This window comes from Electrophorus electricus, chromosome 16, assembly GCF_013358815.1.
Source record: "Electrophorus electricus isolate fEleEle1 chromosome 16, fEleEle1.pri, whole genome shotgun sequence".
In the NCBI taxonomy this organism is placed as follows: Eukaryota; Metazoa; Chordata; class Actinopteri; order Gymnotiformes; family Gymnotidae; genus Electrophorus; species Electrophorus electricus.
In genome coordinates, this window is record NC_049550.1 from 8,259,926 (window position 1) to 8,277,781 (window position 17,856).

Consider the following 17,856-nt stretch of genomic DNA (forward strand, 5'->3'; position numbering starts at 1 on the left):
ATAATATGCATTATTAAAATTCCCCTTTTCTTAGTAATTAATAGACATGTAGAACATAATAAAAATATTTTAGTAATGTCATCTGCACATTAGTGTATTAGGTGCCTGAGAAAACTGGTTTGAAAAACTGCATTCTGGGATGGATCTGGTTTTGTGTTTACTTTGACCTCCTGTCAGTGACTTTGAGCCACTCTTCAACGCAGTTCTTGGCTTCGATAACATGGCGGAATCTGGTAAGTGGCCTGCATTGCCAAGTGTTTGTACTGGGGGGGGGGGGGGGGGGGCATTCTACCAAAAGCGTGAAAAATGAGTTATTGCTGGAGCTGCTTTTCCAAAAGGCGGAGGATAAAACGGGATCCAGAACTGGTGACATTCCTCTTGGACAAGTATTTACAAACATGAATACTGTAGTTATAATGCTTTGAACTGTTGGAACTGACAGACTTTCCATGACAAATTCAGTAGCTAATTATCACTCAGAACGCTAAGTAAATTAATGCTTTGGATGAACTTTTTGGAGAAATATCCTCTATATGTAATGCTGGTCAGCGGCCTCAGACTCCCATGCTGCTAATGATGCTAATTAGCTAACACAGGTAGTGACTAATAAACTCACGGGGGCTCATTACAAAGAAATATTGGACAGCAAAAACACTCCACTATTCTCACAACAGCAAATCATTATAAGCTGTATTCTAAGTGTTTATAGATTTATAATTTCACTATCAAGAAGCTAAATTTCGTCGTGGCCAGTACAATTTATCTAGGCTTTAGGATACAAGCATTCCCATTCTTAGATAATGGGTACTATATACATACACTCACTGGCCACTTTATTAGGTACACCTTGCTAGTACCAGCTTGGACACTCTTTTGCCTTGAGAACTGCCTAAATTCTTCATGGCACAGATTCAACAAGGTCCTGGAAACACCCCTTGGAGATTATGGTCCATATTGACCCGATAACATCACGCAATTGCTGCAGGTTTGTCGGCTGCGCATCTGTGATGTGAATCTCCTGTTCCAACATATCCCAAAGGTGTTCTATTGGATTGAACTCTGGTGACTGGAAGCCATTTGAGTACAGTGTCATGTTCAAGAAACCAGATCAAGATGTCATGTCATGTTCAAGAAACCAGTGTGAGATGATTTGAGCTTTGCAACATGGTGCATTATCCTGCTGGATGTAGCCATCAGAAGACAGGTATACTGTGACCATAAAAGGATGGACATGGTCAGGAACAACACACAGGTAGGCTGTGGCGTTTAAACAATCCGTAATTGGTGTTAAGAGGCCCAAAGTGTGCCAAGAGAATCTCTTCCACACCATTACACCCCCACCAGCCCGAACTGTTGATACACAGCAGGATGGATCCAGGCTTTCATGCTGTTTATACCATATTCTGGCCCTACCATCCGAACGTCTCAGCAGAAATTGAGACTCATCAGACCACTCAGTGCTTCTCCAATCTTGTCTGTTCGTAGCTGACAGGAGTAGTGACCGGTGTGGTCTGCTACGGCTGCAGCCCATCTGCTTCAAGGTTCAACATGCTGTGTGCTCAGAGATGCTCTTCTGCATACCTTGGTTGTAATGAGCCATTATTTGAGTTACAGTTGCCTTTCTGTCAGCTCAGACAAGTCTGGCCATTCTCTTCTGACCTCTGGCATCAACAAGACATTTTCACCCAGAGAACTGCCACTTATTGGATATTTACTCTTTTTCAGATAATTCTCTGTAAACCCTAGAGATGGTTGTGTGTGAATATCCAGTAGATCAGCGGTTTCTGAAATACTCAGACCAGTCTGTCAAGCACTGACCTCCATGTCACATCCAAAGTCCTCTTTCTTCCCCATTCTGACGCTCAGTTTGAACTTCAGCAGGTCGTCTTGACCATGTGTACATACCTGAATGCACTGAGTTGCTGCCATATGATTGGCTGATTCGATATTTGTGTTATCGAGCAGTTGAAAAGGTAGCTAATTAAGTGGTCAGTGAGTGCATATACGTAGACGCTGGATTACTTGCTGCATTGTGCATCAATGTCGCCGACATATTGGTCTGGGCAACTTGTCATAACTCAGGAGACTGGACTACAAAAAAAATGCCTAAGTCATGTGTATCTTGGGACTGTACAAGCTGTCGTACAATCAAAACCTGATCTCGGGGAATCACCCCTCACAGGTGATTGGACAATAATTTGTTTTTGGACATTGGAGAGAAAGAACTAACTAGCTAGCTAACCTAGCTTGCCACCAGCTAGCTATCTAGCTAATAGTCTGACTAATCTGCCTAATAGCTAACATAGTATGAATGCTGAGACTTCATAAGACATTCTATAAACTAAACTGCTTATAATCAAGATTTGATCAATCTGACAGATAAATCTGATAAATTGGAGGCAGCCACGAGTAGCTAGCCAGTGTTCAGAAGTGAAGGCCTTTATATCAGTGAGTCCTACATGTTCTGCAGTTTCGACCTGAAGGACTTTGACAGGACAAGACTCCAGACAGGTCAGACTATCACGGTTAAGATGGAGTTATACTCTCAGTTTCTGGACTCTTCCCTAAAGAGTATGTGTGTCATTTGTCATAAGGATTTGATAACTGGTCAATGTCAAACTTTGCTGAAAATGTTTTTGTTGGTGTTATTCTTTCTTGATGTTTAAGAATCAGTGGTGTGTATTACATTGTAAGATACTTAAACCTGTTTAAGTTGTTTTGAATTTTTTTCCTTCCACATTAGCTAGTGACAAATAATATGCTATATTGCTATATTGTATTACTACATCTCACTTTATTCTATATTACACTTATATTCCACACATTTATACTATTTTTTGTACCATATTTTTACTATTTCACTGTATCATATACAGATGTAACATCTAAATTTACCCTTGGTGAATGTATAAAGGTGTATCTTATTTCATTTTATTGTTTTTGTCTGTAATGGTCTATCTTTGAGTATATCTATATCTTTTCACTCCTACAAAATATAGAAAGCAGACTAACTGCCAATGTCTTACTATTTTATTTTCATTTGCCGATTTTGTTACATTTTTTCCTCAATCAATTTTTAGTACTCAAAGATATACTATTTCAATGTTTGTTTGTTTTTTCAGTATTCCAAGTGAATGTGCTCTGTATGACCTGGAGCACAGGAAAGCTTAAGATGATGGAAAGTTGTTGTTTTTTTTTAAAGTAGAAAAAAAAAAGCCATTTCCACAATGTAAAAACTTTCTACACATTTAATGTACACTAAATGACTGTATATAGGGACGTCTTCAAGTATTAGCCATGGAAAATAAGCCAAATCCATGGACGTTTTCTTGGTAAGCCATATCTGTTTCAACTTGTTAGAAAATTAAAAAAAAAACAAAAAAAAACCCTCATGTTTGTTATTGCGTGACATGAAAAAGTCTCCAGGTATGGTGGTATTGCTTTATCTCCCACCCTAAGCGGCGAGCATGGCAACTAAATGGCCTTTCAGCCAGTGGGAGAGCATTCCCCCCCCCCCCCATTCCTGTAAAATGATCACCGAGATTTAGAATCTTTTTCACGAGATCATAAAATAACATCAAAATTCTGTGCCATGTCACTGCGATTACACATGCGATAGCCAATATTTTCACATATCTGCAGGGTGCATAGAACTGGTTAAACACATAGCTGACCACATGGCTGGAATAGCAAGGGAAGCCTTGACTACAACGAAAAAGAAGAGAATTATTGTTACGTACCCTTGCACTGCCACTTTTGGCACGCTGTACCATTCTGACCAACTGTTCTCCAACATCCAACTTGTTAATATTCCATCAGGATTTACAGGGAATGTTAAATAACAGGTAGGCTAACTGTAAATGTAGAGTAGAGCTGATACAGGACGATTGTTGCTAAAACATAAGAACACAATGGGTAATGCATACCAGACTCAGTCACGGCCTCTTCAAAATACGCCTTAGCAGTGTAAATAAAAGGGCAAAATAGACGCCACTGTGTGTGTGTGTGTGTGTGTGTGGTGTGTTTCTCGTGAGAGACTTGAGATGATCATTGAACCTTTCAGAAAGCAAGGAAGTGAGAGAGAGAGAGAGTGTGTGTGTGTGAGAGAGAGAGAGAGAGAGAGAGAGAGAAGAGGTCCCACTGCAGGTTTTCGGAACAGCTGGTGGAGTGAAAGCAGACTGCGACCGCCATGCTGGGTACAGACAGAGAGCCCCCCAGGCAGAATAGAACCACCCCCACCCCAAAACACACACACACACACACACACACCCACCACACACACTGCTCCAATCACTGCACAATTCACCTGCTGCCGAGAGTGACAAAGCTGACACACAGGGAGAGGGAGAAAAAAAACCAAAAAAACCTACAGCCACACACCAGCCTCAAATCTCTTAAATATCACCCTGGCACTGTGTCTCTCCCAATCCAGGGAGAGAGATGAGATGGGGAGGTGGCGATGGGGGTACAACTGGCATGCTGAACAAGCCGTTTTCAGACTATCCAATGACACATTCCAAACTATCTCTCTCCCAGCTCTTTCCATCACACACACACACACACACACGCACGCACGCACATTCTCATGGACTAAGAATAACATAACCATAGCTGGTGGGTAATAGTAGGTGAACAGTTGAACATACACATAAACACACAGTGCAACCAGGAATAACCCATAAACACCATGCCATTTTTAAACCAGCCATGGACAAACTCCATGCCCCCCCCCCACCTTTCCCAAAAGAAAAATACAGGCAGGGAAAAAAAAAGCTGGCACTGAAGAAAAAGACATAGGCTACTCACCCTCTCTCTCTCTCTCTCTCTCTCTCTCTCTCTCCCTCTTTCCCTCTCTCTCTCTCTCTCTCTCTCTCTCTCTCTCTCTCTCTTTAAGCCTGCTGTGCTGTTGCAGCTTCTCCTCCTCTTTCTCTCGCCTCACTCCCTTTCTTTCGCGGGCCCCCCTCTCTCGCACGCAGCGCCGGCACAAAAACGCACACGGGATCGTTTGGGTTCGCGGCGTTCGTTTCCTCGGCTAGCTCTCCCCGAGCTTTTGTCCCCCCGCCCCTTTGTCCGCGCCGGCCCGGAGGAGAAGAAGGAGTAGCGGGAGAAGGGAAGAAAAGGGCACGCACACACATCCACACAAAGGGCTCCTCTTCGCCGCAGTCCTCGGTCCCCTTCAGCATCTAGACGCTAGGACAACATCAAAGCGGCTCGGGGGGAACACTTCAGGGGCCTATTGTCTCCAGTCTGATCTGTTTTTCTTGCTCCTGTCCCCCCTTCCGTTTTGCTTGCACTTGGTACGGTCCAGGCATTCACCCAAGTAGCTTTCACACATGCAGGGGGAGGCTTGTCTCAGGCAATTGCTGACAAGCTACAAACAAGGCGACCCCCCCCCCCGCCCCACACACACACACACACACACACCCCAACACACACACACACACACACACACACACGCTGTGTCTCAAGCCTTCTCTTGCCACTCGCTCTCAACCCCTTCTATCACTATTCAGACTCCCCTTTCCTTCTTACTCTGTGTCTCTCTGTGAGCTCCTTAAAGTCTGACACACACACACACACACACACACACACACACACACACACACCGACTAGGCTTACAGGGGTCACCACTGTTGCTCTCTCGCTCTCTCTCCCTCGTTTTCGGGGGTGGGGGCGTAGGTGGCGGACAGTATTCGTCCGCTCATCTGGCTTCTGTAGCTCAGACGGGGAGTAAGAGAGGGAGAGTGAAGAAAAAGTGGGGGGTGGGCAGGGGGCCGAGAGAGAGAGAGAGAGAGAGAAGAAGAAGGGGGAGAGAGAGAGAGGAAGGGAGGGAGAGAGAGAGAGAGGAAGGGGGAGAGAGAGAGAGAAGAAGAAGAAGGGGGAGAGAGAGGGAGGAAGAGGGAAAGAGAGAGAGAGAGAGAGAGAGAGAGAGAGAGAGAGAAGGGGGGAGGTGTGGGTTTATGAACAATGAACCACAGACCCCAATCTGGGAGGTGAAAGTGGAGCGTCTGGTTTAACTTTCTAAGTTCTGACCCATTCAAAATTGTCTTGAAGGTGTTGATTTCTTTTACAAATACAAATACCAGGGAAGATTTTATATATATATATCCTCTTTTTCCTTGCTTTTCTTCCACATGTAATAAGTTAAACGAGGAACTGAAGTTCATAAAATCACAAGCATGCCACAAAAGCGAATGAGTGACAGAAAAAGAGAAGGAACGAGGGATAACAGCTGGGAGGTCGACAGATGTGTGCCAGTCATATAAGGTGGCTAGACGCTGGCGTACTTTCATGTCAGCATAAAACCACTTGCTTTTACCTTGATACAGGTCAAGGGCCCACTGTAAACGTCGGATTAAACCGAGGTTGCATCGAAGATTGAAGTGTTGCGTAGTCTGACATCTATTATTACCACAAAGGGGAAACGGGAAAACAACGAATTCCTATTGCTGCGATACGGTTTCCTAAATCTGTGAGGAAAGCGATACCTTTTTTTTTTTTTTTTTTGCCGCCGTGTTCCGTGAACACGAAGGTGAGCAGTGTCCTTGGGAGTAAAGAGTTAACATGTTACAGACTCTCACATGAGTGCAGAGGGCGGGCCGGGCCGAACAGACGCCTTTCCATTGAGAATTGGTGAGATCGAGCTCGACTATCTGGGCTCCTCTGACGGGGGTGCGCTGTCCTCCAGTCGCTTAAATGCCGTGCAGAATGTCAAATTTAGCTCTTAGTTTCTGAAGCGTTTCGAAGCAGAAACGTCGTCAAATGGTTTAAAAAAAAACTTTTTAAAAAAGGGTCTCCTCTGGAGAATGGACGTTCAGCCAGTGTTTCCTCTTAACTAAAAAGTAGCAACGAGCGATAATCAGACGGGGGTTAGATAATCCCGTAACCTTTTACAACACGTATTTAGTATGAATTTGGGATGTATCTTGTGGCGGGAGTAGTATTTTCGTGTGGGATAGATCACGAACGACCCCGCTCAGATTAAGCCGTTTAAAGAGACCTGGCTCGGTTTTTTACGAAGGCTGCAGTCCTCTGGTCGCAGCCGCTCTGAGTAACCGTCCAGTTTACTGATCTACAGGCTAGATGTGTGTGTGTGTGTGTGTGTGTGAGAGAGAGAGAGAGAGAGAGAGAGAGATTGGGGTTTTTTTCAGTCAGTAACTACGATGGAAGTAGACTGGGTGAAGCTCAATCTGTGTTAGATCTGTATTTTTGAACTAAATAGGTTTAAAAATAGGCTGGTAGGTCTAAAAAAAAAAAAAAAACAAAACGAAACAAAACCGAATTGGCATTTCCGTTCCGAATTCACAGTGAAACATTTAGCTGTCGGAACAACTGATCTTAAATCTGAATGGAAATTGTTTTAAAAGTGTTTGTGTTCCAGCTACAAATGTAACAAGTTTAATCACTCAGACGGATCGCGTCACCTCCTTGGAAAAAAACGGTTGCTGTTTTTAGGAGATGTAGTGTTTTTCTATCTAGATTAATATCTTCCTAAACCTTCATATCTATTTCTTTTGTCATGGCGTTCACCTCCACATATCTCGTCTTTAATACGTCTGTCATTTCCCAGGGTCCCTCGGCTCTCTTATTTCTAAAGGTGTTCTTGCTTGTTTGTCAATTTAAATTTTTGCTGTTGTTGTTGTTGTTGTTGCTTCTGCTGCTGCTGACCGAAAGCCAAATCCTAATTCACTTTAAGAAAAACTACAAAGCTCAAAGCTGTTCTCAGATCAGCAGTAAAGGCTCATTTTACAGGTGTCACAGGTATAGTGCATGATGGCATGATCTGTAGACTGCATATCACCGTCATAGCCTATTATAAGAAATGATGTGACTTGAAATGCAGACTTAAAAACCCATGTAGCAGGTTTTATATGCATAAGATACTATCTATCTCTATCTCTCTCGCTCTCTCTCTCTCTCTCTCTCTCTCTCTCTCTCTCTCTCTCTCTCTCTCTCTCTAATAGAAGACACAAAATGCCGTCCGTTGTGTCCACATTAGGACATCACACCGCTGCCTGCCACGGCGGCAGGGGTCGCTCCTCGGACCTTAGCCTTACTACATCGGTGGCTTCGCCATGATGGCTAAAATGTAACGACGTTTTAAACATTAAATGTGTTACAGGTTCTTCATCGACACCCACAAAAGATTTCTGATAATATCCACGAACGTCAAATATTTTATCTGTGGTTTATCTGCAACGCTACCGACATATTTGGGTTGTCTCCAGCTAGTTGTGAGACGCTTCAATCTGACACAGTTATTAGTATCAGCGAGGCACGTCTGTTCAGGAAGGTTGTAGCCTAGTAAATCTATTTTCTACATGAAATAAAAACTAATAAAATACACTGACTTGTAATGCTTAGTGACACCATAATTTCGTCTACAGTATTTCCAGCGCTGTAGGCCTCGTTGGAATAAGAAAGTTTGTGAATATTGAGCTCCCCCACGTGGTCATTTTCGGTATTTCTTTTCTGACCGTTTGTCTTTTTTTTTTCGCCGGGTTACCGCAAAAACAACTGATGTTAATGAATAAGGAATTGGTAGTAAAAATGTTTTACGGTGGTCTGTTTTGAAGCCAGAATTTATTTACCTGTCTAAATTCTTGCTGCAGCGTTGTATTATTCCATATGATTTCAAAAATGTATTCATGTATTCTTAAAATAAATATGCATGGTAGCTTGATAGACCTAGCAGGCACACTTAAGTGTTGTGTGTGCATGGAGGTCAGAGGCTGCCCTCTCTGACAGAAGGTCATTAATTATTCTAGGGAGGGATTAGCACTTTTAGCTTTGGAACAGGCTAAGAAAGTTATACTTGACCTGTTTAACTACAGATTTCAAAGCTCTCTGGTCACTGTAGCCCCTAACTAGCAGACATCCACGTAGCCATCCAAGAACGCACACTGGACCCTTGGAAATGCACCGGCCCTGCCAGAGAAGTACTCTTAAGGGGAGCCATGGGCTGGGAGCTCCGCAGGGGAGTTGGAGGCTCCACCTGACTACTCACAACCATCTATTAATATCTCACATAAGGACAGACTAGCTCGTCTTCTGGCACCAGAGTCAGGGCGAGATAGCCTAGGGAACCTGACCTATGACTCAGGAATTGAAACAGCACACTTATGTTGGCTGAAACTGATACTTGGGTCATATGTTTTTGTGCTGCTTTTATCCTGTATGGGGGAGGGCTCGTTTAAAGGAGGGGGGAGGAGGTCCAACGCTGACGAGCCGCTGAGAGGACGCAGCGAGACAATGGGACTCGGTTGATGAGCGGCACTGTCGAAGGCCCGGGCGTCACGAGCGGCCCAACAATGCCTGCACTTTGAGCCGTGGAGTCGGAATCGGTTTGGTCCATGCGCAAAAGGAAAGAAAGTGATGAGATGTGGCCTTGTCATGCCTGCATGGTTATTTGATTCACTGGAGCAGACTGTTTCGCTTGTGTTACAAATCCTCACCTAGATGGGAGGGCTGACATCGTAGCCATGGTTGTATACGGGGATCTTGAGAATCAACCAACAGGCAACCCGAGTAACCTGTTGAGGTGATTATTTTATTTTGACAGAAAATCGGCAGGACCTGTAAGAAGGAAGACAATACAATAGATTCTCGTCTTCTAAAGGTCATGAAGAGAACAAATTGCCGTGAGGAGAACGAAAAGGGGAGGTGTGGGGAAGGAAGAACACAGAAAACTGGAGTTTTAAGATGAAACTGGATAAATACCACAAAACACCAGCAGTCCAATACACAGGACAGATCCCACAATTACCTGTAAACAGTTTGTCTTGTTTTAATTATGCCACACAGATATCATATAAACAGACTTGGCTAATAATGTAAACAATATAATCAAAATACAATGTCTAACACTTATAATCAAAATATATTGTCTTTAACTGTGCTGACAAACAAAAAGCAATATGAGTATTACTTAACAGCCCGAATTAATTTTATACCCATACAATAAAGTCATAACAGCAATAATAAAAACCTTTTTTTCCATTTAAAATTATTACATTCAATTCTTTCATCCACAGACGAAAACTGTCAAATGACTCAGATGTCTGTGGCAACAGCTTGCAATAAAAACTGCCTCAGAAACATGTATGGCCTGTTACTGCCATTATTGTCTCCAGTTCCCATGCTAAATGCCCTTTACGTAGCGACGACCTCACACTGGCATCTCCTCTAAACACATCGTGGCCATTTGACCAGTGATGAAAGAGCAGATCGAATCTGACGTCACGTGGCGTTCAGACGACCTCAGGTGACTTCCTCCAAGACCTGGTCAAGCAGCTCGTCGATGACCTCACTGCTGACGTCCACGTGCTCCAGGTTGAGGGCAGGCACGAAGCAGACCAGCAAGCGGGCCAGGCTGAGGCGGAGCTTGCTCAGCTTGCGCTCTGCCTCTTCCCGCTCTGGCCCCGCCCCCCTGTCAATCTGCCCGCTCAGCTTCTCCAGGTCCTGCTTCAGGTGGTTGCAGAGTGAAGACAGGCTGGATTTCTCCTGCTCCACCTTCTCTAGCTGGAGGGGTCGGGAGATCATAAAGTAAAAACAGTTAAAAGTTTCCAGCTCCTTCTGAAAAAGTGAGTGTGGACGCGCCATAAACTTGGCAGTTGTTATCTGGTGTAATGTGGATGTTGGGTGGGGGGCCGCGTGCGAGCGTCCACTCCTACCGTGCTCAGGAGCTTGCGCCTCTCGTCCTCCAGGGCGGTGCATTTGCCCCGCAGTGCCTCCACATCCTCTCTGCAGGCGTCCCTCTCTTCCAGCGCCTCCCGGATCCTCTCCAAGAGCTCCTCCTGCTGCTGATGTGGAGTCCACGTCTCCTCCTGCCTCTCCTCCAGCTCCTCCTCGTGTGCCCGGTCGCCGTCCTCCTGTTTGAAGTTTGGCTCCACCACGTCCTCCAGGGCCCACCGGCACATCGTTTCAGACCAGGCGTCTCCATCCCGTTCCTCGTCCTCCTCCGGGACAGGCTCCTGATAGGGTTCCGATCTCACCATCAATTGACTCGCCACTCTGCCTGCTGGCTTGTCTGAGTTCTCTCTGACCTTCGACGCCTCTCCCCACTTGGTCTCGTCTCTGTATGCCGCGAGCTTTTCCTCCGCGTGAATAAAGCTGTTGCCCCCTTGTGGCTGGGCAGAGGGATGGAAAGGCGAACGAGGTGTGACACCCGCTGATGTGGGTGTGGCTTCAGTGTTGAAACGTTTCAGTTTCATCCTTTAACAGGCACCAAAAATATAAATAAATAAAAAATCCAACACCGACAGTCTGCAAACTCTTGTTAGGCAATTAATAAAATTATATGCATAACTATCAATATGTATGAGGAACAACTGTAACAGGATCAACCTTTTCAGTGAGTCGGAGAAGGCAGTGAGGTTAATTAGAGGCAGCGGTGATCTCTGAGCTAGAGATGGGCTCAAGTCTAAAAACAAAACAAAACAAAACAAAACAAAAATCATCTGAGCTTTAAAAGTAAAAAAAAAAAAAAAAAAGAAATTAATGTAGGACTCAGAAATGATGGTAGCATGAGTTCTAATTTACAAGATGAGTGTGCAAAATGAATGTTACTTGTTGGATATTTATTGGTAGTGGCTTGTTTTTGACTCCTAGCTGCTCAGGCCTCCTACAGTGACCTTTCCTTCTGCTCATAAACAAAATGTCAAGTTCAGCCGGTGGCTCAATGCGGTGCCACCATTGTTTGCAGAACCAGATTTTTTATTTATTTTTTTTTTTTACCTCCACTAAGGTTTCCAAGTGTGTAACACAAACAACTCATCGCACTGCCAGCAATCAACAGTGGCATCTCCGACCGTGTTTTGCTGAGACTTTCCTAGTTAGATTCCAGTGAAAGAGTCGAGAGGCAGCCAGCAGAGTACGAACCTGAGAGGGCGTTAGTAGCGGTAGGTGAGAGAATGCGAAGGCCGGACCCACTATTGGTGGGCATGCCAGACGGAGACAGCTGCCAGGATACATTGTTCCTAGGCTGTCTGGCTGGCAGAGGAGCTACCAGGTTTGGAGCGTCTAATCCCTAGGGGCAAGTGGGTCAGAAAATCTGACAAGCGTGTATTTCCATTCAACATTATGCATATGCAAGAGTGCACAAGAGGGCAAGAGGATGCCAGAGTACTAGATGGGGCATCCTCATAATGATATTAGCTTACCTCTGGTGTGCTCTCTTCCTGTAGAGTTTTACTGTTTCTCTTCCTGTTAAGAACCAGAGTGGAGTGAATGTCAGTACCGGGGGGTTAATGCATCGTAACGTTGTTACGTGAGCTGCAGGTGCCGGAGTGTCTCACCGGCGTTTGAAGGGCTTGGGGTATGACTTCTGCTCCTCCTCTTGGTCTTCCAGCTCCTCCTCCGCCATGCAGCTCCTGCTCAGAATCCAACAGGTGCGAGGAATGGCTCGTTTAAAGCTCGTCAGAACTTCAAAGAGCGACAGCAAGTCCCCTACACGATCCAACCACCCATCTTCCCTGCTATATTATCATGGCAATAAAAACTGAAATGGTATTACTGATCTTAGTAACAGCAGTGTAAAAGGACAACTGTTTCCATGACGCGACACCCTCAGGGTGGCTGGGGCGAGCACAGACTAGTCTATTCTGAGCCTTTCTGTTATTAAATTGAACTGGATGTGTGAAACCCACTGGCGCGGGACGAAGCCAGAGCGCTTTAATCTCCGGCTCTGCGTTTATGGCATTTAGCAAAAGCTCTCATCACGGGTGGCTTGCATATTTATCGGAAGCACGGCACGGGGACTCCTCGAGGGAATCAAACCCATGACCTTGGCGTTCATCAGCACCACACTCGACCCACTGTGGCAGCTACAGGAGGCTCCGAAGGAGATCTGACAGCTGGGCAAACGTGAAGTAGCTGTTAGTCTGCGGAAAAGTGATGCACTGGGCTGTGGAAGCTAGCTGCGACACCAGGGGTTAGGATCTCTGCATGGGGGTGCGCATCTCCCCAGGGGTTAGCATCGTTGCAGGGGGTGAGTACTGCCCCAGGGGTGCGCGGGGTTTAGTGTGACTTCTGAAACCCTCCCAGGTGCCATTAGTGCAGAACAGTGCAGAGCAGTCCAACGGAAGGGAGGAGCCAAAGTGTAGCCGAATTAGTCCTTTTCCCTCTTCGTTATTCCATAAGCTCTACTTTATACAAGATCTGGCAACCATGATCCCAGCCAAAACACTCCCTTCCCACACCCCTGTGGCACGGCTCTAGGTCTCCAGGCATGACATCAGTGGGTAAAAGTGTTTCCTGGTGTCACCTGAATTGTGGGTCGTGGTTCATGTTGCAGAACCATTTCTCAGGCAGGCGGCTACAGTCGAAGCCATCTGGAAGCCTCCTCCACTTCAGGCAGCTGTCGCACTGGACCCAGACCTGATCTGGAGCCTTCCTACACACGCACACGCATGCAGGCACGCACACACACACACGCACAAAACAGTTTGGAAATGCGGAGAAACAATGGGAAGAGATATTAAATTACTAACTGCACCCTTCGCATACAAAAGCACCTGTCGAGTAACAGCCACTTGTACCCCACTGACTCTATATAAAGGCTGCCCCAGTTGGAATGCAGCATAAGACAGCGTCGTGTGCAAACATCATTGTCCGTGGCAATCCTAGAACTCTCTTCTGCAGTCGAGGCTCGCGGGAACAATTCGCAAAACAGGGCGGGCAAGCCTCATGCGTCCATCGAGCAACGTGTTTACAGATCTCTTACTGCTTTTACTGGGAACCTGCCAGCCAGCCATTGGGGCAAAAGAAGGAGCATCTATCACGAGTGTGGGCCAGGCGGTGGTGGCGCACTAACGCTGTGTCCTCGATCGGTATGGTGCATCTCGGATCGTCTTTCTTGCGCCTGTAGCGGATCTCGTTCCAGTAGTCCTCCAGCTTGGTGCTGAGGTTGTGCATGGTTTTCCTGCACACACAGATGGAACCCTCAGACCACAGTGCTGGCACTGCCAACTCTGTGGGCTCATTTCGGTTTCTCCTCATCTCGGTTTAGGCACAACTCGCTTTACATATGCCCAGTACTGTGTACTGCACTAAATAATTGCACTGTCTACTCATTTTGTATTTGTCCTGTTCTGTATTTATTATTGTTTATTTAATGTTTATTTAATGACATTTTTGCACTATATTGGACTGTTTGCACTTGTGTAGCATGTTGTCTGTTGCACTGTTGTTTTGTGTTGCACCATGGTCCTGGAGGAACACTGTCTCGTTTTTGTTGTGTACTTGTATATAGCTGAAATGACAATAAAACCTCTTTGAACTTGAACTTTGAACTTTGAAACTAAACAGGAGCGGTCTAAGGCTAGGTTTGGTCTAGGAGACCAGCCCCCAAGTGGATTGAGAAGGCAAATGCATTTTACCTGTATTGCTCCGTGTCATCGAAGTCCTGTTTGTTATGGGTTGGTTGAAGGAAGTTACATTCAATCACACCTATAACTCCGATGCCCTTTCTCTCTGCCTGTTCCGGGAACAGTCACGCAGTGACGTGACACATTAGATTAAAAGCGTCAGGGGATCGATGTATTTGTTCAGTAAATTGCAAAAATAAAATCAATAATACAAACCTAAAATTACATTTTAAAGTGACAAAGGTTGATTCTCTTCTTACCTTGCGTTGGCAGCTCACTCTCTCGTAAGCCTTGATAAGCCTGTTTTTGTGGTACATCATGATACCATAATGCTCCTTGCTTTTAGTGTTGAATCCAAAGGTGATGCGAATACGTTTGGTCTGTGAACTCTGTCAAGAATCTCCAGAGAATGTGAGACAAAGAGCAAAGCGCTCACATCTGGGACACGTTACCGTATCTGTCAGAGTACCATCATGGCTAGACATATTGACAGAGGACGTCACGGAGCAATTACTTCAGACACTTCAAGTATGATGTCACAGTGACTGGTCTCGAGGCGCACAAGGGGACAGAGTTAAACTATGGAAAGAAAGAAGAAAAAAAAAAAGACAAACACATTTCCTTTAAAGGATACTAGAAAGGCGGGCCTGTAGCTGTCATTGGCAATGTGTGCCAGGCTCTTGGAGATGAGCTGGGTTTTCACTCGCTCTCCTCGAATATTAATCTGCATACGTGGCTTCAGGTACAGGATACTGCAGTACGCCTGCAGAGGAGAAAGCAGAAGGTGTTCTGTCAGTCTCAGGATGTACAAACAAACCCCCCCCCCCCCCCCGGGCCCAAATTGCAGTCCGAAAGGCACCGCCAGGCGTGAGCACTCACTCTCAGCGACCAGTCGCTCTCCGGGGACATGGCCCGGCGTTCTCTACTTCTCTCGCTGCCGCTCGCCCGGATATGGATGTCGTATTTGTCGGCAGCGAAGTCAAATTCCGTCTCACCGCTCAAGGTTCTGGGAAAGTGAGGGCACGGACGCTGTGAGAATCGGCACCGACGCCCCACGCACCTCTCGTCCCGACCTCCCACTGTGTGAAAAGGCTACTGCGTGCAGCTCACGTGCGCAGCTTCCAAACGATGATGCGTGTGCCGGTGGGCCCGGCAGCACCGATGGCACGCAGCTCTGAGAACAGCTCCTTCTCTGTGCTGAACAGAGAGTGCGTGAGGATCGCCTCCAGGCTCGCCGCGTCCTCTGCTCTGAGGTCAAAGGTCAAGGTCCTGGTTCATTAAATACTGGACATTTCGATGGCAAAGGCAACTACTTTAAAACTTTTACACTGCCAGCTAATCAGCCTCTTATTAATTTTGCTTTCTTTTTCATCACTTGTAATATTCCAAGCTGTTTCACTGCAACAAATAGCCAACCTGTTTTGGCTTTTGCGTTTGTTTGCTGGCACTCGCGCAACACTGTAGTACAAAAAACACAAAAGACACAGAGGAGAGCGCTAAGCTGCCTGCCAGGCAATGTGCATATGAATGACCGGACACCTGTGAGTGGCTGGCACCACTCGATATGCAGAAGGACACAGCAGCTTAAGCCATGCAGTGATCACATGAGCAGCTGTTCACGCAGCGGTGGGGCGGTGCGGAAGATACAGGTTTTGTCCATCCCGTCTGAAGGTGAGAATAGGCACCATGATCTGCTGGGCTTTAACGGCCTGCAGGTACGACTGAGACAGCAGGCCGATACTCATGGAGTCCCTCGTCTTAGTGAAGACGATCGCGTCCTTCCCCAGACGCATGGACCCTGACTTAAAGCCGTTGCCGTAGATGCCGACTGGAACGTGGTCTTTCACAGCTTTCTTGTCACTGTAACCAAAGCTGGAAGAATGTTGAAGGACGGTGATGTTGCTTCATTCCAGCAACAGCATTATAAATAATAATAATAATAATTATTATTATTATTATTATTATTATTATTACTTTTTAAAAATCTAGGTGGATGGCACAATTTTCTTTCAGCATTTTGCCCAAATGGACTTGCTAGGAGAGGACTGATATAGTCACGTACATGTAAATAAGTAGTCAAGTAGTCTCTGAAGTAATGGGAAGTATTACAGTCACGACAGATGTAGTCGGAAACTGAGAATGGAGTGTGGCTCACTCGAGATTACCTAAGCATTTTATACAGTCTGGCTCTGGTCATGCCTTCACCATTATCCATGAACGACAGGCAGTCCAGACCTTTGATACGCGTCCAGTCCACCCAGAACTGCTTGGCCCGGACGTCAGGGTCATAAGCATTATCTGAAACACGTATAAAACACTAGTGAGAGATAACATTTACACAGGGACACGCTGAAATCAACCATTTCTGTTCCATGGGCTTTCAAACGATCAATCGAAAAGTTAAGCTTCCCAATTAGTGTAGTTCGACAGTGTTCTGTTGTTTTCATAAAAGACAAAAAAACCTCACCGATTAGCTCAGCGATGGCGCTGAAGGGCCAGGTATGACTGGTGGAATTGGTGTGAAGAAATTTAGGATTGAGCTGTAGGGGATAACGTTAAAGGGAAAATGATAAATGTTTTCATGTATGAGTAGTTCGCTATCTAATCGGAGATACTTAATAAATAGTCTAAACCCAGAACAGCTAACCTAGCTGTTGCCACTGACGTTGTTCTAAAAGTCAAACAGCTCCATAAAAGATCAGATAGATAGACAGATAGATAGATAGATAGATAGATAGACACTGACAGAGAAAGACAGCTAAGTTACACTAGTAGCTATCTAGGTTACAGTAGCGTTTTTAAATCCTGCGGTATTAAATTGAACAAACAAATGTTATCTAGCAAGTAACTTCAAGGTGAGTTGTCTTGAGAATGAAACACCTTGCGTTAGTTCACTACATAGACAGCGTTAGCTATGTATAAACAGCTTTGACGAAAACTTACATAACTTAAATAGCTAGTTACATTTTAAAGTTAACAAGCCAATATAGTTCGCCTTGTTTGTATTTGTAGAACTGTAGAAATTATTAGCTAACTAGGCATCTGACATTAGGAGAGCAGAGCTGTTGTGTCGAACAATACCTGATGCACGTACAAAAAAAAAAGCAAACCAAAAACAAAACAACACTTACTGAGCTCAACGGTATCCCCCGCTGTCTTCGCGTAGCCATTTTCGGCGAAAAAACACATGCCGACTTTATCGAGGTGGCAACACGACGTGTTGAATGTTCCAGCTGAGACCTCCAGCAGTGTTTACCTCCTCCTAGATACAGAGCGCGCCCCCCGCGAGCTCCGACCGCGCACGGCAGGCGCGTGCTGTTCACGCGGGACAGGTGCTTTGGAGAGACGGCTGCGGAATTGCATGACTACACGCAAACACGCGTTAAGAGTGCTAAAGAACTAGTGCAGGGGATGTGAGGTTTCGAGGTCTCTTATGCAGAAAGGCGGCGGGAAGATACGAAGGAGGAAACACTGCTTGATCCTTTTTTTT

The 17,856-nt window shown here is 45.5% G+C and overlaps 2 protein-coding genes across 5 annotated transcripts in view; both read right to left on the bottom strand.

The window, feature by feature from the left end:
* bcl9 (BCL9 transcription coactivator) overlaps nt 1-5,360 on the bottom strand; it is a 65,834-nt gene extending 60,474 nt beyond the window's left edge. For 2 of the 4 annotated variants that reach the window (XM_035535127.1, XM_035535126.1), the window contains exon 1: nt 5,130-5,360. The gene's annotated coding sequence lies outside the window, so the exon portion shown is untranslated. Of the gene's footprint in view, nt 1-4,806; nt 4,848-5,129 lie in introns of those variants that run through there. The other 2 variants (XM_035535128.1, XM_035535125.1) reach the window with 1 other exon arrangement.
* A 4,169-nt stretch (nt 5,361-9,529) lies between these two features.
* Nucleotides 9,530-17,642, bottom strand: morc3b (MORC family CW-type zinc finger 3b). The gene is made up of 17 exons (XM_027010179.2): nt 17,498-17,642; nt 16,834-16,906; nt 16,532-16,664; nt 16,014-16,238; nt 15,477-15,614; nt 15,246-15,372; nt 15,001-15,129; nt 14,627-14,746; nt 14,379-14,476; nt 13,814-13,921; nt 13,265-13,393; nt 12,297-12,371; nt 12,162-12,204; nt 11,881-12,028; nt 11,347-11,422; nt 10,674-11,214; nt 9,530-10,521 (listed from the first exon to the last, which is right to left on the bottom strand). The coding sequence occupies exons 1-17, from the start codon at nt 17,534-17,536 to the stop codon at nt 10,261-10,263; spliced, it is 2,463 nt and encodes an 820-aa protein (XP_026865980.2). The 5' UTR covers nt 17,537-17,642; the 3' UTR covers nt 9,530-10,260.
* Nucleotides 17,643-17,856: the final 214 nt, after the last annotated feature.